We start from the raw sequence: 27,285 nt of genomic DNA on the forward strand, positions 1-27,285 counted from the left end.
TGCTAGATTCTCCATTTTGTGTTTTTGACTCCATTTTCTTGTTGCTTAAAGATAAATTCTGTTATTTAATTAGGTAAAAGGTTACAGCTGCCATGAAGTAACTTTATCTTTTTGTTCACCAGCCTGGTATGCAACTAGGCTATGTTTCATAATTGGTATAAAGACCTTGAGTCTTCTGTCTCGAGCCAGATAATAGATTCGGGGGTGTATCACTATACAAGACTGAGGCATCTGTTAGAAAAACATATACTATGCCAAAAAGACATGACTATATCTGTAGTTTCCATTTTTTCTGTATCCTCATGGGTTAAGTTTTTCCTGCATTCTTATAGGTTAAGAACTGTGAGCGTGTTCTTATGCTGATTGGTTGAAGTATAATTTCTGTGACAATGAAAACTCATATACAAAATAAACGGGGGCCAGAGATCAGCTCGATCCCCCATACAGAGACACACGTCTCCGTCTGGTCATTTTCAGTTGCCGGCAACACCTTGTATATTAATTTGGAAATCACTGGGTTAACCGTGAAGGATCAATTTAAATCCTCCCTCAACACGGTAAGGAGTAAAGAAAAATCTGCAGGGAACGTATTTCCGCTGTGGAAAACGTTCATTGGTTTCCACTATAGCCCTCATGAAATATCGAGAATGATTAGTCCCTTCTGCCACTCCGAATGGTACTGTCTGGAGGATCTGAGCGGGACGTTAGGGGTCTTGGGATCTATGCCAGATGTATAATGTCTATTAAAGACACAACATATATTACCATAGAACGACACTGTTGACAATGCAAAATACAGTAAAAGAGATTCTCTTCCTTCCCCTATTACCCTTCTATGTAGTCAGTCTGTCCTTTCTTTCTGTTTCCCAAACATTTGTGTTACAAGGCATTAACAGAGATCTATCTATGTATCTATATACTATTTTAAGTTATGCGGACCTGTTGTCTGACAAGTAAGATTTGTATATGGACTTTTGGTAATTTACAGTGTCATTGCTGATGCTATATCCTATGTTACTTTATCCTATCCGATGTTATGTTCAAACAAATCAATAAAAATTATGCTTTAAAAAATACTTATACAAACCTCCCATGGTGGCGCCGTTTCAGTGGTGTTGGCACTTGCACTCTTTTGAGGTCATGTGAGCCCTGTGCCCAATCAGCGCTGGCATCACTGTCCCCACCTTCCGACAAATCAAGCATCATGAGGCAGTCAGAGCAGCCACGGCCCTGGCTTCCTGTTCATGTTCAATATGTCTGAAGGAAGGAGCAGTGAAGCTGCTGCTGAATGGGTACAGGGCTCGTATGATGTAACAACCTCACATAAGCCCCGGGACAGCGAGTCTCGACAACACTGAAGTGGAGCCAACACGCCAGCGGAGTATGAGTGTTTTTATTTTAATGAGGCCAAACATTAAGAATGAGTTCACTGAGAAAAAAAATAGTCTCCTGATGAGTCGCTTTTGGTGAGGACGATGAAACCCATAGAAATGAGAGGCTTGGAGATTGAGTGCGTATACTTCACGTCACCCTACACCATGTTCCAAATTATTTTTTTCCTAAATGGTCGGTGCAAATGACAGTCAGCCTAATAAAAGTCATCACCCGTTAGAGTATACATCGAATTTTATTGAAGAAACCTCCCAATGATAACAGTATAATCTCCAAAATGAATACAAACTCAAAATGCACTGTTCCAAATTATTAGGCACAGTAGAATTTCTAAACATTTGATATGTTTTAAAGAACTGAAAATGCTCATTTGTGGAATTTGCAGCATTAGGAGGTCACATTCACTGAACAAAAAAGCTATTTAACTCCAAAACCTCCTAACAGGCCAAGTTACATGTTAACATAGGACCCCTTCTTTGATGTCACCTTCACAATTCTTGCATCCATTGAACTTGTGAGTATTTGGAGAGTTTCTGCTTGTATTTCTTTGCATGAAGTCAGAATAGCCTCCCAGAGCTGCTGTTTTGATGTGAACTGCCTCCCACCCTCAGATCTTTTGCTTGATGATACTCCAAATGTTCTCTATAGGGTTGAGGTCAGGGGAAGTTAGTGGCCACACCGTGAGTTTATCTCCTTTTATGCCCATAGCAGCCAATGACTCAGAGGTATTATTTGCAGCATGAGATGCTGCATTGTCATGCATGAAGATGATTTTGCTCCTGAAGGCACGTTTCTGCTTTTAATACCATAGAAGAAAGTTGTCAGTCAGAAACTCTATATACTTTGCAGAGGTCATTTTCACACCTTCAGGACCCTTAAAGGGCCCTAGCAGCTGTTTCCCCATGATTCCGGCCCTAAACATGAATCCGCCACCTCCTTGCTGACGTCGCAGCCTTGTTGGGACATGGTGGCCATCCACCAACCATCCACTACTCCATCCATCTGGACCATCTAGGGTTGCTCGACACTCATCAGTAAACGAGACTGTTTGAAAATTAGTCTTCATGTATGTCTGGGCCCACTGCAACTGTTTCTGCTTGTGAACACTGTTTAGGGTTGGCCGAATAGTAGGTTTATGCACCACAGCAAGCCTTTGAAGGATCCTACACCTTGAGGTTCAAGGGACTCCAGAGGCACCAGCAGCTTCAAATAACTGTTTGCTGCTTTGTAATGGTATTTTGGCAGCTGCTCTCTTAATCCAATGAATTTGTCTGGCAGAAACCTTCCTCATTATGCCTTTCTCTGCATGAACTCTGTCTGTGCTCTGTTTCAGTCACAAATCTCTTCACAGTATGATGATCACTCTTAAGTTTTCGTGAAATATCTAATGTTTTAATACCTTGTCCAAGGCATTACACTATTTAACGCTTTTCAGCAGCAGAGAGATGCTTTTTATTTCCCATATTGCTTGTAATCTGTGGCCTGCTTAATAATGTGGAACATCATTTTTAAGTAGTTTTCCTTTAATTAGAAATCACCTGGAAAACTAATTATCACTAGTGATGAGCGAGTATACTCGGTACTAGAGATTTCCCGAGAACGCTTTGGTGTCTTCCGAGTATTTGTAAGTACTCGGAGATTTAGTTTTCTGTGCCGCAGCTGAATGATTTACATCTGTTAGCCAGCATAAGTACATGTGGGGATTCCCTAGCAACCAGGCAACCCCCACATGTACGTATGCTGGCTAACAGATGTAAATCATACAGCTGCCGTGCAGAAAACTAAATCTCCGAGTACTTACCAATACTCGGAGGACACCCAAGCATGCTCGGGAAATTTCAAGTACCGAGTAAACTCGCTCATTACTAATTATCACATGTGTTTAAGATTGATTTCAGTGAACCATTGAGCCCTGAGACACAATACCATCCATGAGTTTATTTGAAAAACAAAACAATTAAATCTTTATGACACTTAAATCCAATTTCCATAATAATTTGGAACATGGTGTATATACTGAACTGTGGGCACAGGTTTTTTCTATAAGTCACCTACTGACTAACCTTCAAGGGGTGAATTATGGGTATAGTTTTAAATTTGGAATTAATAAAGTTTAGTTTTATCCTTTTATCAGCAAATATGAGGAATGACAAGAAACAACACATTTAAGAAGATTCAATTTTGGTTACAACTATTCCAACATTATGAACATAAAAAAGGCTTCTCACCTATATGACGTCTCTGATGTTTATTAACAGTTGTTTTCCAAGTAAAATATTTCCCACAATATGAAAATGAAAAAGGCTTCTTCTCTGTGTGACTGCTCTGATGTCTAACAAGAAGCGCTTTCCATTTAAAACATTTCCCACATTCTGAACAGGAAAAAGGCTTCTCCCCTGTGTGAGTTCTCTGGTGACTAATAAGATTCCCTTTCTGGTTAAAACATTTCCCACATTCTGAACAGGAAAAAGCCTTCGCCTATGTGTTGGTTCTTTGAAGGCCATCAAGATTTATTTTCCATTTAAAACATTTCCCACATTCTGAACATGAATATGGCTTCTCTGCTGTGTGAGTTCTCTGGTGAGGTGGCTCAGTGGTTAGCACTGCAGCCTTGCAGCACTGGAATCCTGGGTTCAACTCCCACAAAGGACAACATCTGCAAAGAGTTTGTATTTGTTAGGTGTCGAATTCCCGCCGCTGCACAGGGGGAATCTCGAACCACCTTCACTGCAGTCTCTCAGTCTCCTCCAGCCGCAGTGGAGCCTGCTCAGCAGAGACGTCAGTCCCAGCGCCTGGCTCGGGCAGATAATGTGCGTTTGGTTACTGCTGCCTTTCCAGGTTCAGCCATTACAACCAGTACTGATCTGCGGCGAGCAGGCGCTCCTGGGACTAAGTCCTGCTTTTCTTCTGAGCATGCCCAAGGGAAGACCTCTCATTGGAGGTCGGGGGTCTCATGCTCAGGTCTTGTGGCAGCCATAGAAAATGAAACAAGAAAAAAGATATGCATAACAAAGGGATCAACCATAAAAAATATAGTAATTTTATTGATACAAAAAGCACAGCAAGGCAAGACAGACATTTAAAAACATATTAAAAACCAAGAAACAAGCACATGGCTGGTAGGCTACATGCAACCCCCCCAAAAGCAAACAGGAACAAATACCAACCAGCACCCAATGTTTGATAATATATCAGATGATAAATATGCATACACACATGTAATAAATGCCCGTCTGCTACCGGCTATACCCCACCAGCATCAGACAATCTACACCACACAATAGTGATAGGAACGGGATACAAATTCCGCAACTCAGACTATTTACCAAATCATACCATGTAAGGATAGGTGCCACAGGGTTGCGGTAATTATCACCCAAAAACCTAGGACTAAGGCAGATACTGAAGTCCAAAGTCCTAAGAAAGCCTAAAGGAAAGGGCGCCAGACAGAGATGCAGCAGCCAAACATAAGGTGCTAGTGCTGGGAGGGGACTTGAGCCCCACACGTATCGACGCTACAGAAGCGTCTTCATCAGGGGAAGTATGAAGTAAAACCACCTTACCTCACTCTTATATAATGGAATAATAAGATACAATATTCACCACCTGTGAGGCTGAGGCAGCGTGTAGTCTCCTCAAGGCAAGTGCAGACCGGCATCTGCTTCCGGATCAAAGGGATCCCCCTCATTGCGCCTGCATAGTGGATTTTACCAACCAGGTTGCCAAGACTGCGCACTGATGAGCGCAGTCCTGGTATAAGGATTAACATGGTTAGGGAAGCGCTGAACTGATCGAGTACTGCGCCTGCGCATTTATCATGGTTAGAAAGGCGCTGAACTAATAGAAGGCTGCGCCTGCGTATTTACATTGGAAAAGCTCCTTCAAATCATGAATCACAATGGTTGACGCATTACTATTGCATAGTCTGTTTACAGCTAAGTCGCCAAACCTACACGTGCGCCGCTACTATAGAAGAATTACCATAAATACAATGACACTGAACTTATCAAAAAAGCTGCACCCGTACAAATGTACTAAGGAAAGCTCCTTCTGATAGCGAACAATGTCCGCGCAGTATAGTAGCTTGAAGAAATACAGTATAAGTGCAGGAACAGCAGTACAAGGCCAGCCATACCAACCCTATAATCCCACCACCCAGCCAAGTGTTAAAAGTTATCCGAGTTAGGTCACCTGGACTAACTGTCCCGGTACCAATATTACCATGGTTTCAAGTAACGCTGGAATGGTTGAGAAATGTACCTGCGCATAAACATCATACAAGCCTCCTTATAATAAGGAAGCATAGTAATAAGTGCCTGCGCAGTATAATAGCCTAGCCAGAGGACTCGGCCAGTAACATAGATGTGGAGACGAAAAAGAACAGAGAGACGCTCAGCTAGATGAGCCAAGTATATCCCCTTAGTCAACAAAACGTTGGCCCCTAAAGGGGAATGCATATTGAGAGCAGGGATACATATCCACAATAAGGGGACTGTCCCCTGATCCTAAAGAATAATCATATAGACGCTCTTACATCTGCACAATAAAACATTCAAAACAATTTGCTGAGGCTGCACACTAAGCACAGTCCCCCGGTACAGAAGATGTTAGAATAGGGATGCCAAATTAAAGAAGGCTTTTATGTACATACGATGGAAAAGACACAATTTGTATGAGATAATCCAAAAAAACAAGCATGGACGACCAATAATGTAAACCCGACGAGTGGTTTTTAACCCCAACCAATGGACCCCAATGCCTGAAGGGCATAATCCACATCAAATACTGTAGTATAACATCGAAATACAGACATTGTGTATGGCGAAACCACCAAACATACACATATATTTATTTATCCATAAGGTAATGCAAAAAAATCTCCCATAAATAAAACAATAAATTACACAACGGAAGGAGTTCAGACAGCGATGCACATTGTACAGTACAGCCGGCAGCAGACAAAGCTTGGCAGGATGTGACATAAACAAATAGATTGGTTATAGAAAGAGCCGACGAGCCAGGAGTCGAAGGACAAGCAATCCCGAGAGTCCGTAGTAATTTCTCATATAACACCTAGAAGAGGGTCAAGGAAGGTAAGTGTGTCCACAGGATCTAAAGGTACCGTCACACTCAGCGACGCTGCAGCGATATAGACGAGTGTCATGGTTCCCAATGGCAAGGGAACATAAAAAACACATAAGTAACGAACGAGCTCTCGGGTGATGGAAACTCGAGTTGACCGTGAGCTAAATCTACCACACAACTAACAGTAGCCAGGGAGCATACCTACGGCTTCCTATATGCCACGCGCCAGCCGGAGGACTAACTACGCCTGGTAGAGGAAGAAACAGACCTGGCTTACCTCTAGGGAAATACCCAAAAGATGATAGCAGCCCCCCACATGTAATAACGGTGAATTAAGAGGAAAAGACATACACAGTATGAAAGTAGATTTAGCAAAGAGAGGTCCACTTACTAGATAGCAGAAGGATACAAAAGAGGACTTCACGGTCAACTGAAAACCCTTTCAAAAACCATCCTGAAATTACTTTAAGACTCCTGTGTCAACTCATGACACAGGAGTGGCAATTTCAGCCCGCAAGAGCTTCCAGCTACAGAGAATTACAAAAACTGCAAACTGGACAAAAGGTACAAAACAAAAGGACAAAGTCCACTTAGCTGATCAGCAGACTAGTAGCAGGAACATGCAACCGAAGGCTCTGGTTACAATGATGACCGGCAAGGAAATGACTGGAGAGCAAGGCTAAATAGGAAACTCCCAAACACTGATGGAAGCAGGTGAACAGAAGAAGCAAAGTGCAAACAAGTCACCAGTACCACCAGCAACCACCAGGGGAGCCCAAAAAGCGGATACACAACAGTACCATCCCCTTAAGGAGGGGGCACCGAACCCTCACAAGAACCGCCAGGGCGATCTGGATGAGCCCTATGAAAGGCACGAACCAAATCCGAGGCATGAACATCAGAGGCAGTTACCCAAGAATTATCTTCCTGACCATAGCCTTTCCATTTAACCAGATATTGAAGTCTCCATCTGGAAATACGGGAGTCCAAGATCTTCTCCACGACGTACTCCAATTCACCCTCCACCAGCACAGGAGCAGGAGGTTCAGTAGAAGGAACCACCGGTACCTCATATCTCCGCAACAACGACCGATGGAACACATTATGGATAGCGAAAGATGCCGGGAGGTCCAAACGAAAGGAAACTGGGTTAAGAATCTCCAAAATCCTATAAGGACCGATGAACCGAGGCTTAAATTTGGGAGAAGAAACCCTCATAGGGACAAAACGGGAAGACAACCACACCAAGTCCCCAACGCGAAGGTGGGGACCAACACGACGACGACGGTTAGCAAACTGCTGAGTCCTCTCCTGGGACAATTCCAAATTATCCACCACTTGTCCCCAAATCTGATGCAACCGACCCACTACCGCATCCACTCCAGGACAATCCGAAGATTCAACCTGACCAGATGAAAAACGCGGATGAAACCCTGAATTGCAAAAGAAAGGAGAAACCAAAGTGGCAGAACTAGCCCGATTATTAAGAGCAAACTCCGCCAACGGCAGAAAGGCAACCCAATCATCCTGATCCGCAGACACAAAACACCTCAATTAAGTCTCCAAAGTTTGATTAGTTCGTTCCGTCTGGCCATTGGTCTGAGGATGGAATGCAGACGAAAAAGACAAATCAATGCCCAACCTGGCACAGACTGCCCGCCAAAATCTAGACACGAACTGGGTACCCCTGTCAGAAACTATGTTTTCCGGAATACCATGCAGGCGAACCACATTTTGAAAAAACAGAGGGACCAACTCAGATGAGGAAGGCAACTTAGGCAATGGCACCAAATGAACCATTTTAGAAAAACGGTCACACACCACCCAGATGACAGACATCTTCTGAGAAACAGGGAGGTCCGAGATAAAGTCCATAGAGATGTGCGTCCAAGGCCTCTTCGGAATAGGCAAGGGCAACAACAACCCACTAGCCCTAGAACAACAAGGCTTGGCCCGAGCACACACATCGCAAGACTGCACAAAAACACGCACATCTCGAGACAGGGAAGGCCACCAGAAGGATCTAGCCACCAAATCTCTGGTGCCAAAAATTCCCGGATGACCTGCCAGAGTAGAAGAATGAACTTCCGAGATGACTCTAGTGGTCCACTCGTCAGGAACAAACAGTCTACCAGACGGACAACGATCAGGTCTATCCGCCTGAAATTCTTGCAAAGCACGTCGCAAATCAGGAGAGACAGCAGACAAAACCACTCCATCCTTAAGGACACCAGCAGGTTCAGAATTCCCAGGAGAGTCAGGCTCAAAACTCCTAGAAAGAGCATCTGCCTTCACATTCCTAGAACCCGGTAAGTACGAGACCACAAAATTAAACCGGGAAAAGAACAACGACCAGCGTGCCTGTCTAGGATTCAGGCGCCTGGCAGACTCCAAATAAATTAAATTCTTGTGATCAGTCAAAACTACCACCTGATGTTTGGCACCCTCAAGCCAATGACGCCACTCCTCAAATGCCCACATGGCCAAAAGCTCCCGATTACCAACATCATAGTTTCGCTCGGCGGCCGAAAATTTTCGCGAAAAGAACGCACAAGGTCTCATCACTGAGCAGTCGGGACTTTTCTGCGACAAAACCGCCCCCGCTCCAATCTCGGAAGCATCGACCTCAACCTGAAAGGGAAGAGAAACATCAGGCTGGCGCAACACAGGGGCAGACAAAAAGCGGCGCTTAAGCTCCCGAAAGGCCTCCACGGCAGCAGGGGACCAATTGGCAACATCAGCACCCTTTTTAGTCAAATCCGTCAGAGGTTTAGCAACGCCAGAAAAACCAGCTATAAATCGACGATAAAAATTAGCAAAGCCCAAGAATTTCTGGAGACTCTTCAGAGAAGTAGGCTGCGTCCAGTCGTAAATAGCCCGAACCTTGACAGGGTCCATCTCAATAGCAGAAGGGGAAAAAATGTACCCCAAAAAGGAAATTTTTTGAACCCCAAAAACACACTTTGAACCCTTTACACACAAAGAATTCTCCCGCAAAACCTGAAAAACCCTCCTGACCTGCTGAACATAAGACTCCCAGTCATCAGAAAAAATCAAAATATCATCCAAGTACACTATCATAAATTTATCCAAATATTCACGGAAAATATCATGCATTAAGGACTGAAAGACAGAAGGTGCATTAGAAAGTCCGAAAGGCATTACCAAATACTCAAAATGGCCCTCAGGCGTATTAAATGCGGTTTTCCACTCATCCCCCTGCTTAATTCGCACCAAATTATACGCCCCACGAAGATCAATCTTAGAGAACCACTTAGCCCCCCTTATGCGAGCAAACAAATCAGTCAGCAAAGGCAACGGATACTGATATTTGACTGTAATTTTATTCAGGAGTCGATAATCAATACAAGGCCTCAGAGAGCCATCCTTTTTAGAGACAAAGAAAAAACCGGCTCCTAAAGGTGATGAAGAAGGACGAATATGTCCCTTTTCCAGGGACTCCTTAATATACTCGCACATAGCAGCATGTTCAGGTACAGATAGGTTAAACAAACGACCCTTTGGAAATTTACTGCCAGGAATCAGATCTATGGCGCAATCACAATCCCTGTGAGGAGGGAGTGAACCAATCTTAGGCTCTTCAAAAATATCACGATAATCAGACAAAAATGCCGGAATCTCAGATGGAATAGATGACGAAATGGACACCAAAGGAGTGTCCCCATGAGCCCCCCGACATCCCCAGCTTACCACAGACATAGCTTTCCAGTCAAGGACTGGGTTATGAGACTGTAACCATGGTAATCCAAGCACCAAAACATCATGTAAATTGTACAACACAAGGAAGCGAATCACCTCCTGATGGTCTGGAGTCATACGCATAGTCACTTGCGTCCAGAACTGTGGTTTATTACAAGCCAAAGGTGTAGAATCAATACCCTTCAGAGGTATAGGGACTTTCAGAGGCTCTAAATCAAACCCACAGCGCCTGGCAAAGGACCAGTCCATAAGACTCAGAGCGGCACCAGAGTCCACATAGGCATCCACGGTAATAACTGATAATGAACAAATCAAGGTTACAGACAAAATAAATTTGGACTGTAAAGTGCCAATTGAAATAGACTTGTCAACCTTCCTAGTACGTTTAGAGCATGCCGATATAACATGAGCAGAATCACCACAATAGAAGCATAACCCATTTTTACGCCTATAATTCTGCCGCTCGCTTCTGGACATAATTCTGTCACATTGCATTTTCTCTGGCGTCTCTTCAGAAGATACCGCCAAATGGTGCACGGGTATGCGCTCCCGCAAACGCCGATCAATCTGAATTGCCATTGTCATGGACTCATTCAGACCTGTAGGCGCAGGGAACCCGACCATAACATCTTTAACGGCATCAGAAAGGCCCTCTCTGAAATTTGCCGCTAAGGCGCACTCATTCCACTGAGTAAGCACAGACCATTTACGAAATTTTTGGCAGTATATCTCAGCTTCATCTTGCCCTTGAGATAGGGCTATCAAAGCTTTTTCAGCCTGAATCTCCAAATTAGGTTCCTCATAAAGCAACCCTAAAGCCAGGAAAAACGCATCCACATTGAGCCACGCAGGATCCCCTGGTGCCAATGAAAATGCCCAATTTTGAGGGTCACCTCGCAGCAAAGAAATTACAATCTTAACCTGCTGGACAGGATCTCCTGAGGAGTGAGGTCTGAGAGAAAGGAATAATTTACAATTATATTTGAAATTCAGAAACCGAGATCTATCTCCGGAAAACACCTCTGGTGTAGGGATTTTAGGTTCAGAAATAGGAGTATGCATAACAAAATCTTGTAAATTTTGAACCTTCGTAGCAAGATTATTTAAACCTGCAGCCAAACTCTGAGGATCCATCTTTAAACAGGTGAGCTCAGAGCCATTCAAGGATTATAAGGAGAGAAAGGCAAAGGCAGTAATTAGAGCTGAAATACAACTGATCCAACTATGGAGCAAGCATAGGGGAAACGAAAAAAAAAAAAAAAATTTACAGACTTCTTTTTTCTCTCCTTTCTTCTGCCAATAAGTTTAACACTGGCCGGTCATACTGTCATGGTTCCCAATGGCAAGGGAACGTAGGAAACATATAAATCACGAACGAGCTCTCGGGTGATGGAAACTCGAGTTGACCGTGAGCTAAATCTACCACACAACTAACAGTAGCCAGGGAGCATACCTACGGCTTCCTAAATGCCACGCGCCAGCCGGAGGACTAACTACGCCTGGTAGAGGAAGAAACAGACCTGGCTTACCTCTAGGGAAATACCCCAAAAGATGATAGCAGCCCCCCACATGTAATAACGGTGAATTAAGAGGAAAAGACATACACAGTATGAAAGTAGATTTAGCAAAGAGAGGTCCACTTACTAGATAGCAGAAGGATACAAAAGAGGACTTCACGGTCAACTGAAAACCCTTTCAAAAAACCATCCTGAAATTACTTTAAGACTCCTGTGTCAACTCATGACACAGGAGTGGCAATTTCAGCCCGCAAGAGCTTCCAGCTACAGAGAAATACAAAAACTGCAAACTGGACAAAAGGTACAAAACAAAAGGACAAAGTCCACTTAGCTGATCAGCAGACTAGTAGCAGGAACATGCAACCGAAGGCTCTGGTTACAATGATGACCGGCAAGGAAATGACTGGAGAGCAAGGCTAAATAGGAAACTCCCAAACACTGATGGAAGCAGGTGAACAGAAGTAGCAAAGTGCAAACAAGTCACCAGTACCACCAGCAACCACCAGGGGAGCCCAAAAAGCGGATACACAACAGTCTTGGACACGATCACATCATATGGTATATTCCTGCATTCTCAGTCCTACATCTCGGGCACTCAGAGTCAGCACGCAGTCCCGCTTTATAAAGAATTTCCGGAGATTTATAGACTCTATGCAAAATGTAAAGCTGCGACAGCCTGTACGGTTCGCTTAGTGAAACTCGTGGAACCCACTCCAGCACCGACTCCCAGGTTTCATTCTCCATTGGGCCTAGATCTCTTTCCCATTTAGCTCTCGCTTTTATAGGAAAGTCCAACAAATGTGTATGCAATAGGTCTTTATACAGGGTGGAGATAACTCTCCTTGTAGTCCCGTCACCACATACATATTCCAATACAATGTCTTCTTGAATTCTAAGTCCAGCGTCCCTGTTTTGAGCTCCAAAAGCGTGTCTCATCTGAGTATATTGATATTCCCCAGAGGGTTTTAGCCCGAATTCTGCCTGCAACTGGGAAAATGATTTTAATACTCGTTGTTGAACTATCTGACTAACATAACAGATTCCTTTTGCCTGCCACTCCGTCAGCACCCCCAGAGCCGCAAATTCCACTAAATTTTTATTAAGCCATAGCGGTGTAAATCTAGTCAAGTCCGTAACTCCCCGAATATGCTTCAGTCTGTTCCACAACTTACTTATCAGGAACATGGTTGGATATAATTTTCCCAAAGCTCCCAAGGAGCCATCCTCCAAACACTGCACCACCGGGCGTCTGCTTGTCACCCCCTCCATCAATTTTTGTACCGCATTTGAAGACGCCACCCGCTCCCAGCCCTTCAAATGCTGACTCTGATCTGCAATAAAATATAGTTCCGGGTTGGGCAGAGCCAAACCACCATCTTCCTTGGGTCGCTGAAGTGTCACCAGGCTAATACGTGAGTATTTCTTCCCCCATATCAAACTTCTAAAAAGGCCATTAATCTGACGAAATTTCCCACGTGGGATCCAAACTGGCGCGTTATGAAGAACATATAGTATTTTGGGCATTAGAACCATTTTAATAAGATTAACCCTTCCTACCACCGACAAGTGTAACTTATTCCACGCATCCACTTTCGCCTTTAGCACTCCCATAACAGGAGTCAAATTACTTTGTAAATATTCCGTAACTGGCACCGAAATCCATATCCCAAGATATTTAAAATGAGATGCCACCTTAAACCTCCCCTCTCCCAATAACTCATTCTCTCCCACACCATCTACCTTGAATAAAACCGATTTGTCCCAGTTTATCGTCAGTCCCGACCATGAACCAAATCTCTCAATAATCTCAATGGCTCCTTTCAAAGATTCATCCGGGTCAGCCAAAAACAATAAAACATCATCCGCATACAACGCTATCTTTTCCTCAACTTTCCCATATTTAAACCCAGGGACCCCCTCAGATTGCCTAATCTTGGTTGCCAATGGCTCCACAGCCAGAGCAAACAAAAGAGGTGAAAGCGGGCACCACTGTCTTGTACCCCTAGCCAGCTTTATAGGTTGAGACAGTTCCCCGTTTACTCTAATTCTAGCTGTCGGTGATGAATATAGGAGCTGGATCCAAGACACAAATTGCGGCCCAATACCCATACACTTCAGCACCTGCCATAGATATTCCCACTCCACACTGTCAAACGCCTTATGGGCATCCAAAGACGCAATAACTCTCCGGCCACAGTTGTCAGAACTCAGCTGGAGATTCATATACAGCCTCCGCAGGTTAACCGCTGTAGATCTATCAGGCATAAAGCCAGACTGATCCGGATGCACAAGATTAGTGATGACACTAGACAGACGAGAGGCTAATACCTTAGCCAGAAGTTTGACATCCATGGTTAACAAAGAGATTGGACGATATGACTCAGGTTTTCCCAGATCTTTATCTTCCTTCGGAATAACCACTATAATGGCCTCCCTCATAGAGGCCGGCAGGCACCCATGACACCTAGCTTCCTCCAGAACCAACTTTAATCTAGGAATCAACACCTCTCCCAAACTTTTATAGATTTCGGCGGGCAACCCATCAACCCCCGGCGCCTTCCCATTGGCCAAGGACTTCAGTGCCCGACTCAGTTCCTCCTCAGTGATAGGGGCTTCCAAGCTCTCCCTATCCACTTCACTCAATGTCGGTAATTCCAGACTCTCCAAGAAAGTCACTGCTTCTCCAACCGACCCTCGACTCGGGAGGAATAGAAGTCCGCATAGAAGTCTGCAAAAACCTTTAAAATCTCAGATGTCTCAGTAACCCCGTTTCCATCGGCAGATGCTATTGAATGGACAAATGAGGAGCCTCTCTGAGCAGAGGCCACCAACGACAACATATGGCCCACCGTCTCTCCCTCCTGATAATAAGTCACCTTTTGAAATTCCCACTTCCTTTCAGCTTTACTCAAAAGAATTTTTTCCATTTGATTTTGCGCTGTTTTCAATTTCTTCCCAGCCTCAGGAGTTCCTAACACTACCATCTCATCTTCTGCAGCCTTCAACTCATCAACCGCCACCCTCTCTGCCTCCCTCGTCCTCCGCTTACACCTACTAATGTCTCTAAATAGTAACCCTCTCAGATACGCCTTCATTGCATCCCAAACAATAATAGCCTCTGTACTCCCTTCGTTTAAAACAAAGAATTCCGTTACCTCCTGTCCTATACATTCCAAATCAATACTATGTAACCAATTAGGATGGATCTTCCATTCTCTCCTGCTTACGGCCTGCGCCCTTGACAACCCAAGCTCCACCTCAATTGGACTGTGATCCGAAAGGGCCCTCGGCAGGTACCGCACCTCCCCCACCATTGTGTCTAACAAATGATTACCCAGCGCAATATCAATTCTGGATAGCATAGCATGAGCTGGAGAGTAACATGAATACCCTCTCTCTCCAACATGTCTAACTCTCCACAGGTCAATCATACCATTTTCACCGACATAGGTTCCAAATGGTGTCGTGTGCCCCCCCGACCTATTCTGGGTGTTCTTATTTTTATCCCAAAAGTCATCGCAAATATTATTCAGGTCTCCAATAATTAACAGTGGCATCGGTCCCCATCATTCCACTCTTTCCAATACCTCTCTAATCTTCCTGCTTGAATAGGGAGGTGGAATATACATTGCCGCAACACACACCCTCACTCCATACAATAAACAGTGTATTACCACATATTGACCATCCACATCCACACATACCTTCACCTCTTCGTACTGCACTCCCACGGTACTAAGATTGACACACCCCGCGAGTACGTCGAAAAGGTAGAATGATATCCCTTCTGAATCCATCGTCTATTTAGTACATCCACCCTCTCCCGTACCAAATGCGTCTCCAGCAAGCATATCATAGAAGCCCGTTGGTCTCTTGCATACTGTAAACTCGCAGCTCGCCTAGACGTATCCGCCAGACCTCTCACATTCCAGCTAAGTATCTTAAAGCGGCCTCCCATCATGTGACTCATCATCTAAATTTTTGTCATAACACTTGATCGTGAGCTGTCTAACTTCCCTCCCCTCCCCTGCCCAAGCCCCCCCTCACCCCTATCCCCCCCAAAACAAAACATTTTAACTCTTTTCAAGAGTGGGGCGCCATCACCCCTTGCGAACACTCTTGCTAACGATATCATCTCAACCCGCCTCCAGCTACTGTTTATAACCAGATTCGGCGCCATTTTCAACAGAACAAAGGATTCCAACTTATATTAAAGTGCAACAGCAAAGGAACTAAACAAATTTTAGTACACCGCAAACCCTTCCTCCCCCTAACCCAGCAGCCCTGTTAACAAACCCCGGCCATTTATGTATAAATGCCCATCTCCACCCACAAACTTTCACATCCCTATAGCAAATATACCGTCAATCACAATTCACTTTCCTTTTGACAGTAAAATATCTCCTAACCGGATCCCACCCCTAATTTCAATCTCCCTTTCCTTTAAGTCTCTTAGCATTGATATCGATCCACTGGGTAGCGTCCTCCGGCTTCTGGAAAAAGTGAACTTTGTCAAACGCGACCACTCTCAGACATGCTGGAAACATCATGGAGTATTGCACCCCCAGTTCCCTCAACCGTCTCTTGATACCCGTGAACATCATTCGTTGTTTCTGGACCAGAGCGGAATAGTCAGGGTAGATAGCAATTCGTTGACGTTCAACTGTCAAATCCGTCATATCTCTAGCCTTCCTCAGGATAATGTCTCTGTCTCTATAATTAAGAATTTTGGCAAGCATGGTGCGAGGATTCGCTCCAGGGATAGGTGGTTTCGGCGGGATCCTATGAGCTCTCTCCACTGCAAAAACTTTTGTCAGCACTGCCTCTCCAAAGGTCTCCAGCAGCCAGCTTTCAATATATTCAGTGGGGTTCCTTCCCTCAGCTTTTTCAGGGATACCCACTATACGTATGTTATTTCTTCTGGACCTATTCTCCAGATCCTCGTTCTTTGCAGCCAGCTCTGATATTGCTTGAGCAAACTTTTTCTCAGCTTTTTGCAGCTGCACTATATGATCTTCCGCAGTGCTCACTCTTTCCTCAACCACCCACACACGCTTGTCTATCTTCTGCAGTGCAGCGTTTATTTGAGCAGTGTCCCCCTTAACATCCTGTATCTGCTGGGTCAGGGACTGTTTGCATGAAGACACCAACACAAAAACGTCTCTTAGAGTGGGCTCTGCACCTGGCACACCGTCTCCAGATCCCTCTTCTACCACCGCCATGTTACTATCTCCGCTCCCCTGTTGTACCTCTTGTTCTTCTGCTGGGCTCTCCTCCTCCGTGTCAGCTCCCCCTTCCTCCTCTGCCTCCTCTGCAGCTTCAACTCTCGCATATTGCTGGAGCTTCGCCGCTGCCGTCATTCGTCTCTGGCATGCAGTGTTCTCCTTATCCGCCTTCTCCCTTGCATCGGCGCCATCTTGGCCAGCTCCTGCCTCTCCAGCTCTGGCGTCCTTCTGCCTTTTTCTGGTAATAATTACTGACCCCGGGGCTGCCGCCGCTCACCGCTGCACTTCCTGGATCCTCCAACAGCCGGTAAGCACCGTTCGAAGCCGAACACTGGCCTTAAGCAGGATTTTATAAAACTCAGCAGCCGGAGCGCTCAGCCACACGACCGCTCACATGGACATTCAGGCCATGCCCCCACCCACCATCTTTATACACCGGAAGCCCTGGGGACCCATCTTCACCTGTGGGAAGCCATACCATCACTGCTGCCACAACATCTCCTCAGAGGACCCCTTTAAGCAGCGTCGGTCACCCTGACCGAATACCACAGGTGGCATCACGAGCACAAACTTTATTCAATGACCCTTTAAGGACATTCCCTTTTACTTGGGTGCCCAGGGCCATGGACCGGGTTGCTGCCATCGTGACATCCCCTTTAAGTACCAGACCCAGTACCGAGTACCCCACGGCCCTGGCGGGTGTTCCACACTCACGTGGAGGCACACAGAGGTGGGAAAAATGGGAACACTGTCGCTTTAAATCCTCGTTGGTTTATTGTAAGGCAGCATAAACCAACTTGTGGGGAAAATAAACTTAGAATTTTTGGCTAAAACTGGAGCAAAATAACAAAAGAAAAAAAAAACTGCAGCACAGTCCGTATGTTGCGGGTGGCAGCCCGCTCTTTGGGCAGGACAGGTTCAGTCTGTGCTAGACAAGCCACAAAGCCTCTGGAGTCCTCTCTCCAGGCTAGCTGAGCCCAGACTGCCTGTAGAGCTCGGATATTTCACCCCAAGCCTGTAACTTCCCGTCATGTGATTGATCACATGATCATGTCCTCAGGCAGGTCCTGGCAGGTCTGCCAGGGGAGATAAGGTGGACCGTCTCCCACCCGCTCTGTGAAGGTCCACAGAAAACCGGCCCTGTTTATGCAACTTAACCCTCACAACACATCGTGTGCTGGAGAAAAAAATGCTCTGGCTTCACATCACTGACGCCGTTACGCGCAGTGACACATATCTCCCCTCTATCACCTTACCAGCGACTGTGTCACAATGTGTAGACGGCGGTGAAGGTCTTGTGCTCAGTCTTGTTTTATCCACCAGTATTATATGTTTTATACTTGTGTAATGAGAACGGTGGAGATGGCAGGATTAGAGCTGATCATAGATGGGACTTCTCCATCTGTCGGTGACCTTTATAATATTTGTTTCAGGGTGAAGATCTGACCCATATTAATACTACAGAGACATATGTGAGGGGTGATGAGTGGTGTAAAGAGGAGATTCCTACATATGACTACCCAGGTGAGTAGTAACCACTAAATGCAGAGAGGTCACAGATTCTTCTCATCACCGGCTGTGGCTGCTTTATCGGTGGTGTAGTCCGGCCGTATTACCATGATCACCATTTTACCTCTAGACCACAACATTCTCCTACACCCAAAACTGTTCTAATGACTTTGGGCATTGAAAGCCCTTTTCTATAGAACTTACAACCTGGTAGATCCACCTACCCCCTGGGTTTAGGAGATGCTGTTACCTGCCCAGATCTGTAAACTATAAAGCCAAATGACAGCGTACGTAGAATGTGCTGACAAGATAGAAAAATATTATGATGAGAAAACGGAGGGTAATGATGCTGTTGGCTTCCGAAATCCCTGATATGGGAAGAAGGAAAAAATCAGGACTTTGGAAAGCGCTACCAAGTGCTGAGCCATACAGTTGGCTATCAAAACAAATGAACGTAAAAAACAACTTTTCATGTTAATATTCTACTCATTTCCGATGTGAACCAGCTTGTTATCGTTAATACAAATTTATCTGATTGAAAAATGTTTCGTGCTTTCCAATTGGCAGATGGTACTAGAGATGCCAGGCACCCTAATCTTAGTGGCTGGGAAAAGCCTGCACCGCCAAGAGCTTCTGGTTCCAACCCCACCTCTGTTACCAGCATCGCCTGCAGATTGAGTAAGCCGTGTCTGGTGTCCAAAGCAGACATTGCAGGAGCAGATCCCAGAGGAGATGGGACGCACCATTTGCAGAATTCCTAATATGACAAAATTGCAGAAAACCAGAGCAGATGAAATCCCTTTAACCCCTTTCTGACCTCGAACGGGATAGTACATCCAAGGTCAGAACCCCCGCTTTGATGTGGCCTCCGGCCTGTTCAAAACAGCTGACATGTGCTCGCAATAGCGGGGGGTGGATTCACGATCCACCCGCCACTAGTGACTAGTTAAATGCTACTGTCAAACGCTGACAGCAGCATTTAACTAGCGCTTCCGGCCGTCGGGCCAAAAATGCGTGCATTGCTGACCCCCGTTACATGATCGGGGGTCAGCGATGCATCGGCATGACAACCAGAGGTCTATTGAAGACCTCTATGGTTGTTGATGCCTGATTGCTGTGAGCGGCACCCTGTGCTCAGCACTCATAGCAATGCAGTAAACCTACTACATAGGAGCAATCTGAGCATCGTTCCTATGTAGCAGAGCCGATCAGGCTATGCTAGCTTCTAGCCTCCCATGGAGGCTATTGAAGCATGGCAAAAGTAAAAAAAAATGTATTAAAAAAATATGAAAAAAAATATAAAAGTTTTAAATCACCCCCTTTCGCCCCATTCAAAATAAAACAAAAAAATCAAATATACACATATTTCGTATCGCTGCGTTCAGAATTGCCCAATCTATCAATAAAAAAATGAACCTGAAAGCTAAACGGCGTAGCGAGAAAAAAATTGAAACGTCAGAATTACGATTTTTTTGGTCACTGCGACATTGCATTAAAATGCAATAACGGGCGAATAAAAAGAATGTATCTGCACCAAAATGGTATCATTAAAAACGTCAGCTCAGCACACAAAAAATAAGCCATCACCCGACCCTAGATCACGAAAATTGGAGACGCTACAGGTATCGGAAAAGTGCGCAATTTTTTTTTTTTTTTAGCAAAGTTTGGAATTTTTTTTTACCACTTAGATAAAAAGTAACCTAGACATGTTTGGTGTCTATGAACTCATAATGTCCTGGAAAATAATGGCAGGTCAGTTTTAGCATTTAGTGAACCTAGCAAAAAGAGCCAAACTAAAACAAGTGTGGGATTGCACTTTCACCACACTTGGAATTTTTTTCCCGTTTTCTAGTACACGACATGCTAAAACCAATAATGTCGTTCAAAAGTGCAACGCGTCCTGCAAAAAAATAAGCCCTCACATAGCCATATTGACGGAAAAATAAAAAAAAGTATGGCTCTGGGAAGGAGGAGAGCGGAAAACGAAAACGTAAAACAAAAAAAAGCTGGGGTCATGAAGGGGTTAAAATGACTCCATTTTGTAAATTATAACCCTCAATAAATTATAGGAATAGTGACTGTTTTGACTCCACTTGCAGTTTCCAGATATCAGCACGCGCAGTGAATGTTGGAAAGTGAAAATTGCAAATATCCCAAGTTATTACCCAACACATAGTGCCCAGATTGTACTCCAGGAGATACACATGCCATAAAATAAGTGATTTCTTCTCACTATAGTAATGCCAAAAGCATGGATGCTTCATGTGGCTTGAGCACAGTCTAGTAAACTGTAAACTGTCATTGTCTTGGGGAATAATTCAACAATTTTGGATAACTTGCCATTTTTACAGACCGTTTAAGTAGAAATGGTCAAAAATATAGAATTCAAGGATATTTTATTCTAAAATAATAATTGGTTTTATTCTTGGCAGATAACTGTACCAGGAGATCAGCAGGACAGCTGACATCTTCAATGTTTAAATCAGATAATCTTGAGATCCCACAGGATACAATTGAAGTGAATGCCATTACTCCAAATATACCATCATCCCTTCACAGCAAAGATCTGTCATCTGATCCTGTGGAACAGATCCTGTCTTCTGATTCATTACCGACTACTAAAGAAAATAAAAATCACAAAATAAGCATTAAAAAACGAACTGCTCCTAAAGCAATGAAGACATTTTCATTTTCAGAATATGGAAATAGTTTTCCCCTAGAAAAGTCCTTTCTCAAACAACAAAGCCTTCACAAAGCAGACAATAGAATTTCTTGTTCCAAGTGTGGGAGATGTTTTAACCATAAATCAGATTTTGTCAGTCACCAGAGAATTCACACAGAGAAGAAGCCATTTTCATGTTCAGAATGTGGAAAATGTTTTATTCGGAAAGCGCAGCTTGTTACCCACCAAAGAACTCACACAGGAGAGAAGCCTTTTTCTTGTTCAGAATGTGGGAAATGTTTTACATATAAAAAAGTTCTTATCAGACATCATATGTCTCACACAGGGGAGAAGCCTTTTTCCTGTTTAGAATGTGGGAAATGTTTTAACCACAAAGCGAATCTTGTTAGCCACCAGAAAACCCACACAGGAGAGAAGCCTTTTTCTTGTTCAGAATGTGGGAAATGTTTTACAGTTAAAAATGTTCTTATCAGACATCATAGATCTCATACAGGGGAGATGCCTTTTTCCTGTTCAGAATGTGGGAAATGTTTTAACCACAAAGCGAATCTTGTTAGCCACCAGAAAACCCACACAGGGGAGAAGCCTTTTTCCTGTTCAGAATGTGGAAAATGTTTTAGCAGGAAGACGAATCTTGATAGCCACCAGAAAACCCACACAGGGGAGATGCGTTTTTCCTGTTCAGAATGTGGGCAATGTTTTAACCAGAAAACACATCTTGTTACCCACCAAAGAACACACACAGGGGTGAAGCCATTTTCATGTTCATAATGTGGAAAATGTTTTGTGAAGAAACCATCTCTTTCTAGCCACCAAAGAATTCACACAGGGGAGAAGCTTTTTTTTATGTTCTTAATTGTGTTTACATAGTCACATACAAGTACTTCTCACTAAATTAGAATATTATCAAAACGTTAATTTATTTCAGTTCTTAAATGCAAAAAGTGAAACTCTTATATTATATAGAATCATTACAGAGTGATATATCTCAAGTGTTTATTTCTGTTGATGACTAGATCCTACAGCCAATGAAAACCCAAAAGTCATTAAGTCAGTAAATTAGAGAAAAAACCCTGGAATGGCTTCCTAAGCGTTTTAAAAAGGTCCCTTGGTCTGTTTCAGTAGGCTCCACAATCATGAGGAAGACTGCAGACTGGACATGTCTAGAAGGCAGTCATTGACACACTCTAGAAGGAGGGTAAGCCACTGTAAAATATTAGTATTTCAATCATAATAAAAAAATATAGATTACTTTACATATGCAGGTTCTAACTAGCAAATAGATACTCTGGATAGTGAGGGACTGAGTTATTCTGAGGATTGTGGCCTCTACATCTGTTCTCTGTTTGTCAGACCTATAGGGCTTTTGTCAGAACTGTGGCTATTTTTGGAGATAAACAATGGTTCTTAAAGGTCACAGGCTCGCCGCTGCACTTCCTGGATCCTCCAACAGCCGGTAAGCACCGTTCGAAGCCGAACACTGGCCTTAAGCAGGATTTTATAAAACTCAGCAGCCGGAGCGCTCAGCCACACGACCGCTCACATGGACATTCAGGCCATGCCCCCACCCACCATCTTTATACACCGGAAGCCCTGGGGACCCATCTTCACCTGTGGGAAGCCATACCATAACTGCTGCCACAACATCTCCTCAGAGGATCCCTTTAAGCAGCGTCGGTCACCCTGACCGAATACCACAGGTGGCATCACGAGCACAAACTTTATTCAATGACCCTTTAAGGACATTCCCTTTTACTTGGGTGCCCAGGGCCATGGACCGGGTTGCTGCCATCGTGACATCCCCTTTAAGTACCAGACCCAGTACCGAGTACCCCACGGCCCTGGCGGGTGTTCCACACTCACGTGGAGGCACACAGAGGTGGGAAAAATGGGAACACTGTCGCTTTAAATCCTCGTTGGTTTATTGTAAGGCAGCATAAACCAACTTGTGGGGAAAATAAACTTAGAATTTTTGGCTAAAACTGGAGCAAAATAACAAAAGAAAAAAAAACTGCAGCACAGTCCGTATGTTGCGGGTGGCAGCCCGCTCTTTGGGCAGGACAGGTTCAGTCTGTGCTAGACAAGCCACAAAGCCTCTGGAGTCCTCTCTCCAGGCTAGCTGAGCCCAGACTGCCTGTAGAGCTCGGATATTTCACCCTAAGCCTGTAACTTCCCGTCATGTGATTGATCACATGATCATGTCCTCAGGCAGGTCCTGGCAGGTCTGCCAGGGGAGATAAGGTGGACCGTCTCCCACCCGCTCTGTGAAGGTCCACAGAAAACCGGCCCTGTTTATGCAACTTAACCCTCACAACACATCGTGTGCTGGAGAAAAAAATGCTCTGGCTTCACATCACTGACGCCGTTACGCGCAGTGACACATATCTCCCCTCTATCACCTTACCAGCGACTGTGTCACAATGTGTAGACGGCGGTGAAGGTCTTGTGCTCAGTCTTGTTTTATCCACCAGTATTATATGTTTTATACTTGTGTAATGAGAACGGTGGAGATGGCAGGATTAGAGCTGATCATAGATGGGACTTCTCCATCTGTCGGTGACCTTTATAATATTTGTTTCAGGGTGAAGATCTGACCCATATTAATACTACAGAGACATATGTGAGGGGTGATGAGTGGTGTAAAGAGGAGATTCCTACATATGACTACCCAGGTGAGTAGTGACCACTAAATGCAGAGAGGTCACAGATTCTTCTCATCACCGGCTGTGGCTGCTTTATCGGTGGTGTAGTCCGGCCGTATTACCATGATCACCATTTTACCTCTAGACCACAACATTCTCCTACACCCAAAACTGTTCTAATGACTTTGGGCATTGAAAGCCCTTTTCTATAGAACTTACAACCTGGTAGATCCACCTACCCCCTGGGTTTAGGAGATGCTGTTACCTGCCCAGATCTGTAAACTATAAAGCCAAATGACAGCGTACGTAGAATGTGCTGACAAGATAGAAAAATATTATGATGAGAAAACGGAGGGTAATGATGCTGTTGGCTTCCGAAATCCCTGATATGGGAAGAAGGAAAAAATCAGGACTTTGGAAAGCGCTACCAAGTGCTGAGCCATACAGTTGGCTATCAAAACAAATGAACGTAAAAAACAACTTTTCATGTTAATATTCTACTCATTTCCGATGTGAACCAGCTTGTTATCGTTAATACAAATTTATCTGATTGAAAAATGTTTCGTGCTTTCCAATTGGCAGATGGTACTAGAGATGCCAGGCACCCTAATCTTAGTGGCTGGGAAAAGCCTGCACCGCCAAGAGCTTCTGGTTCCAACCGCACCTCTGTTACCAGCATCGCCTGCAGATTGAGTAAGCCGCGTCTGGTGTCCAAAGCAGACATTGCAGGAGCAGATCCCAGAGGAGATGGGACACACCATTTGCAGAATTCCTAATATGACAAAATTGCAGAAAACCAGAGCAGATGAAATCCCTTTAACCCCTTTCTGACCTCGAACGGGATAGTACATCCGAGGTCAGAACCCCCGCTTTGATGTGGCCTCCGGCCTGTTCAAAACAGCTGACATGTGCTCGCAATAGCGGGGGGTGGATTCACGATCCACCCGCCACTAGTGACTAGTTAAATGCTACTGTCAAACGCTGACAGCAGCATTTAACTAGCGCTTCCGGCCGTCGGGCCAAAAATGCGTGCATTGCTGACCCCCGTTACATGATCGGGGGTCAGCGATGCATCGGCATGACAACCAGAGGTCTATTGAAGACCTCTATGGTTGTTGATGCCTGATTGCTGTGTGCGCCACCCTGTGCTCAGCACTCATAGCAATGCAGTAAACCTACTACATAGGAGCAATCTGAGCATCGCTCCTATGTAGCAGAGCCGATCAGGCTATGCTAGCTTCTAGCCTCCCATGGAGGCTATTGAAGCATGGCAAAAGTAAAAAAAAATGTATTAAAAAAATATGAAAAAAAATATAAAAGTTTTAAATCACCCCCTTTCGCCCCATTCAAAATAAAACAAAAAAATCAAATATACACATATTTCGTATCGCTGCGTTCAGAATTGCCCAATCTATCAATAAAAAAATGAACCTGAAAGCTAAACGGCGTAGCGAGAAAAAAATTGAAACGTCAGAATTACGATTTTTTTGGTCACTGCGACATTGCATTAAAATGCAATAACGGGCGAATAAAAAGAATGTATCTGCACCAAAATGGTATCATTAAAAACGTCAGCTCAGCACACAAAAAATAAGCCATCACCCGACCCTAGATCACGAAAATTGGAGACGCTACAGGTATCGGAAAAGTGCGCAATTTTTTTTTTTTTTTTAGCAAAGTTTGGAATTTTTTTTTACCACTTAGATAAAAAGTAACCTAGACATGTTTGGTGTCTATGAACTCATAATGTCCTGGAAAATCATAATGGCAGGTCAGTTTTAGCATTTAGTGAACCTAGCAAAAAGAGCCAAACTAAAACAAGTGTGGGATTGCACTTTCACCACACTTGGAATTTTTTTCCCGTTTTCTAGTACACGACATGCTAAAACCAATAATGTCGTTCAAAAGTGCAACGCGTCCTGCAAAAAAATAAGCCCTCACATAGCCATATTGACGGAAAAATAAAAAAAAGTATGGCTCTGGGAAGGAGGAGAGCGGAAAACGAAAACGTAAAACAAAAAAAAGCTGGGGTCATGAAGGGGTTAAAATGACTCCATTTTGTAAATTATAACCCTCAATAAATTATAGGAATAGTGACTGTTTTGACTCCACTTGCAGTTTCCAGATATCAGCACGCGCAGTGAATGTTGGAAAGTGAAAATTGCAAATATCCCAAGTTATTACCCAACACATAGTGCCCAGATTGTGCTCCAGGAGATACACATGCCATAAAATAAGTGATTTCTTCTCACTATAGTAATGCCAAAAGCATGGATGCTTCATGTGGCTTGAGCACAGTCTAGTAAACTGTAAACTGTCATTGTCTTGGGGAATAATTCAACAATTTTGGATAACTTGCCATTTTTACAGACCGTTTAAGTAGAAATGGTCAAAAATATAGAATTCAAGGATATTTTATTCTAAAATAATAATTGGTTTTATTCTTGGCAGATAACTGTACCAGGAGATCAGCAGGACAGCTGACATCTTCAATGTTTAAATCAGATAATCTTGAGATCCCACAGGATACAATTGAAGTGAATGCCATTACTCCAAATATACCATCATCCCTTCACAGCAAAGATCTGTCATCTGATCCTGTGGAACAGATCCTGTCTTCTGATTCATTACCGACTACTAAAGAAAATAAAAATCACAAAATAAGCATTAAAAAACGAACTGCTCCTAAAGCAATGAAGACATTTTCATTTTCAGAATATGGAAATAGTTTTCCCCTAGAAAAGTCCTTTCTCAAACAACAAAGCCTTCACAAAGCAGACAATAGAATTTCTTGTTCCAAGTGTGGGAGATGTTTTAACCATAAATCAGATTTTGTCAGTCACCAGAGAATTCACACAGAGAAGAAGCCATTTTCATGTTCAGAATGTGGAAAATGTTTTATTCGGAAAGCGCAGCTTGTTACCCACCAAAGAACTCACACAGGAGAGAAGCCTTTTTCTTGTTCAGAATGTGGGAAATGTTTTACATATAAAAAAGTTCTTATCAGACATCATATGTCTCACACAGGGGAGAAGCCTTTTTCCTGTTTAGAATGTGGGAAATGTTTTAACCACAAAGCGAATCTTGTTAGCCACCAGAAAACCCACACAGGAGAGAAGCCTTTTTCTTGTTCAGAATGTGGGAAATGTTTTAACAGGTAAGCGCCTCTTGTTAGCCTCCAGAAAACCCACACAGGAGAGAAGCCTTTTTCTTGTTCAGAATGTGGGAAATGTTTTACAGTTAAAAATGTTCTTATCAGACATCATAGATCTCATACAGGGGAGATGCCTTTTTCCTGTTCAGAATGTGGGAAATGTTTTAACCACAAAGCGAATCTTGTTAACCACCAGAAAACCCACACAGGGGAGAAGCCTTTTTCCTGTTCAGAATGTGGAAAATGTTTTAGCAGGAAGACGAATCTTGATAGCCACCAGAAAACCCACACAGGGGAGATGCGTTTTTCCTGTTCAGAATGTGGGCAATGTTTTAACCAGAAAACACATCTTGTTACC

At 43.9% G+C, this 27,285-nt stretch overlaps 2 protein-coding genes across 2 annotated transcripts; both read left to right on the plus strand.

Moving 5' to 3' along the window:
* Positions 1–17,818: 17,818 nt before the first annotated feature.
* On the plus strand, positions 17,819–22,506 carry LOC143767114 (uncharacterized). The gene is made up of 3 exons (XM_077255136.1): positions 17,819–17,860; positions 18,373–18,463; positions 20,881–22,506. The coding sequence occupies exons 1-3, from the start codon at positions 17,819–17,821 to the stop codon at positions 21,900–21,902; spliced, it is 1,155 nt and encodes a 384-aa protein (XP_077111251.1). The 3' UTR covers positions 21,903–22,506.
* A 25-nt stretch (positions 22,507–22,531) lies between these two features.
* Positions 22,532–27,019, plus strand: LOC143767115 (uncharacterized). The gene is made up of 4 exons (XM_077255137.1): positions 22,532–22,587; positions 23,340–23,421; positions 23,713–23,803; positions 26,225–27,019. Exons 1-4 carry the CDS (start codon positions 22,532–22,534, stop codon positions 26,932–26,934), a joined length of 939 nt encoding a protein of 312 aa, XP_077111252.1. The 3' UTR covers positions 26,935–27,019.
* Positions 27,020–27,285: the final 266 nt, after the last annotated feature.

This window comes from Ranitomeya variabilis, chromosome 4 (assembly GCF_051348905.1).
Source record: "Ranitomeya variabilis isolate aRanVar5 chromosome 4, aRanVar5.hap1, whole genome shotgun sequence".
NCBI classification, from domain to species: domain Eukaryota; kingdom Metazoa; phylum Chordata; class Amphibia; order Anura; family Dendrobatidae; genus Ranitomeya; species Ranitomeya variabilis.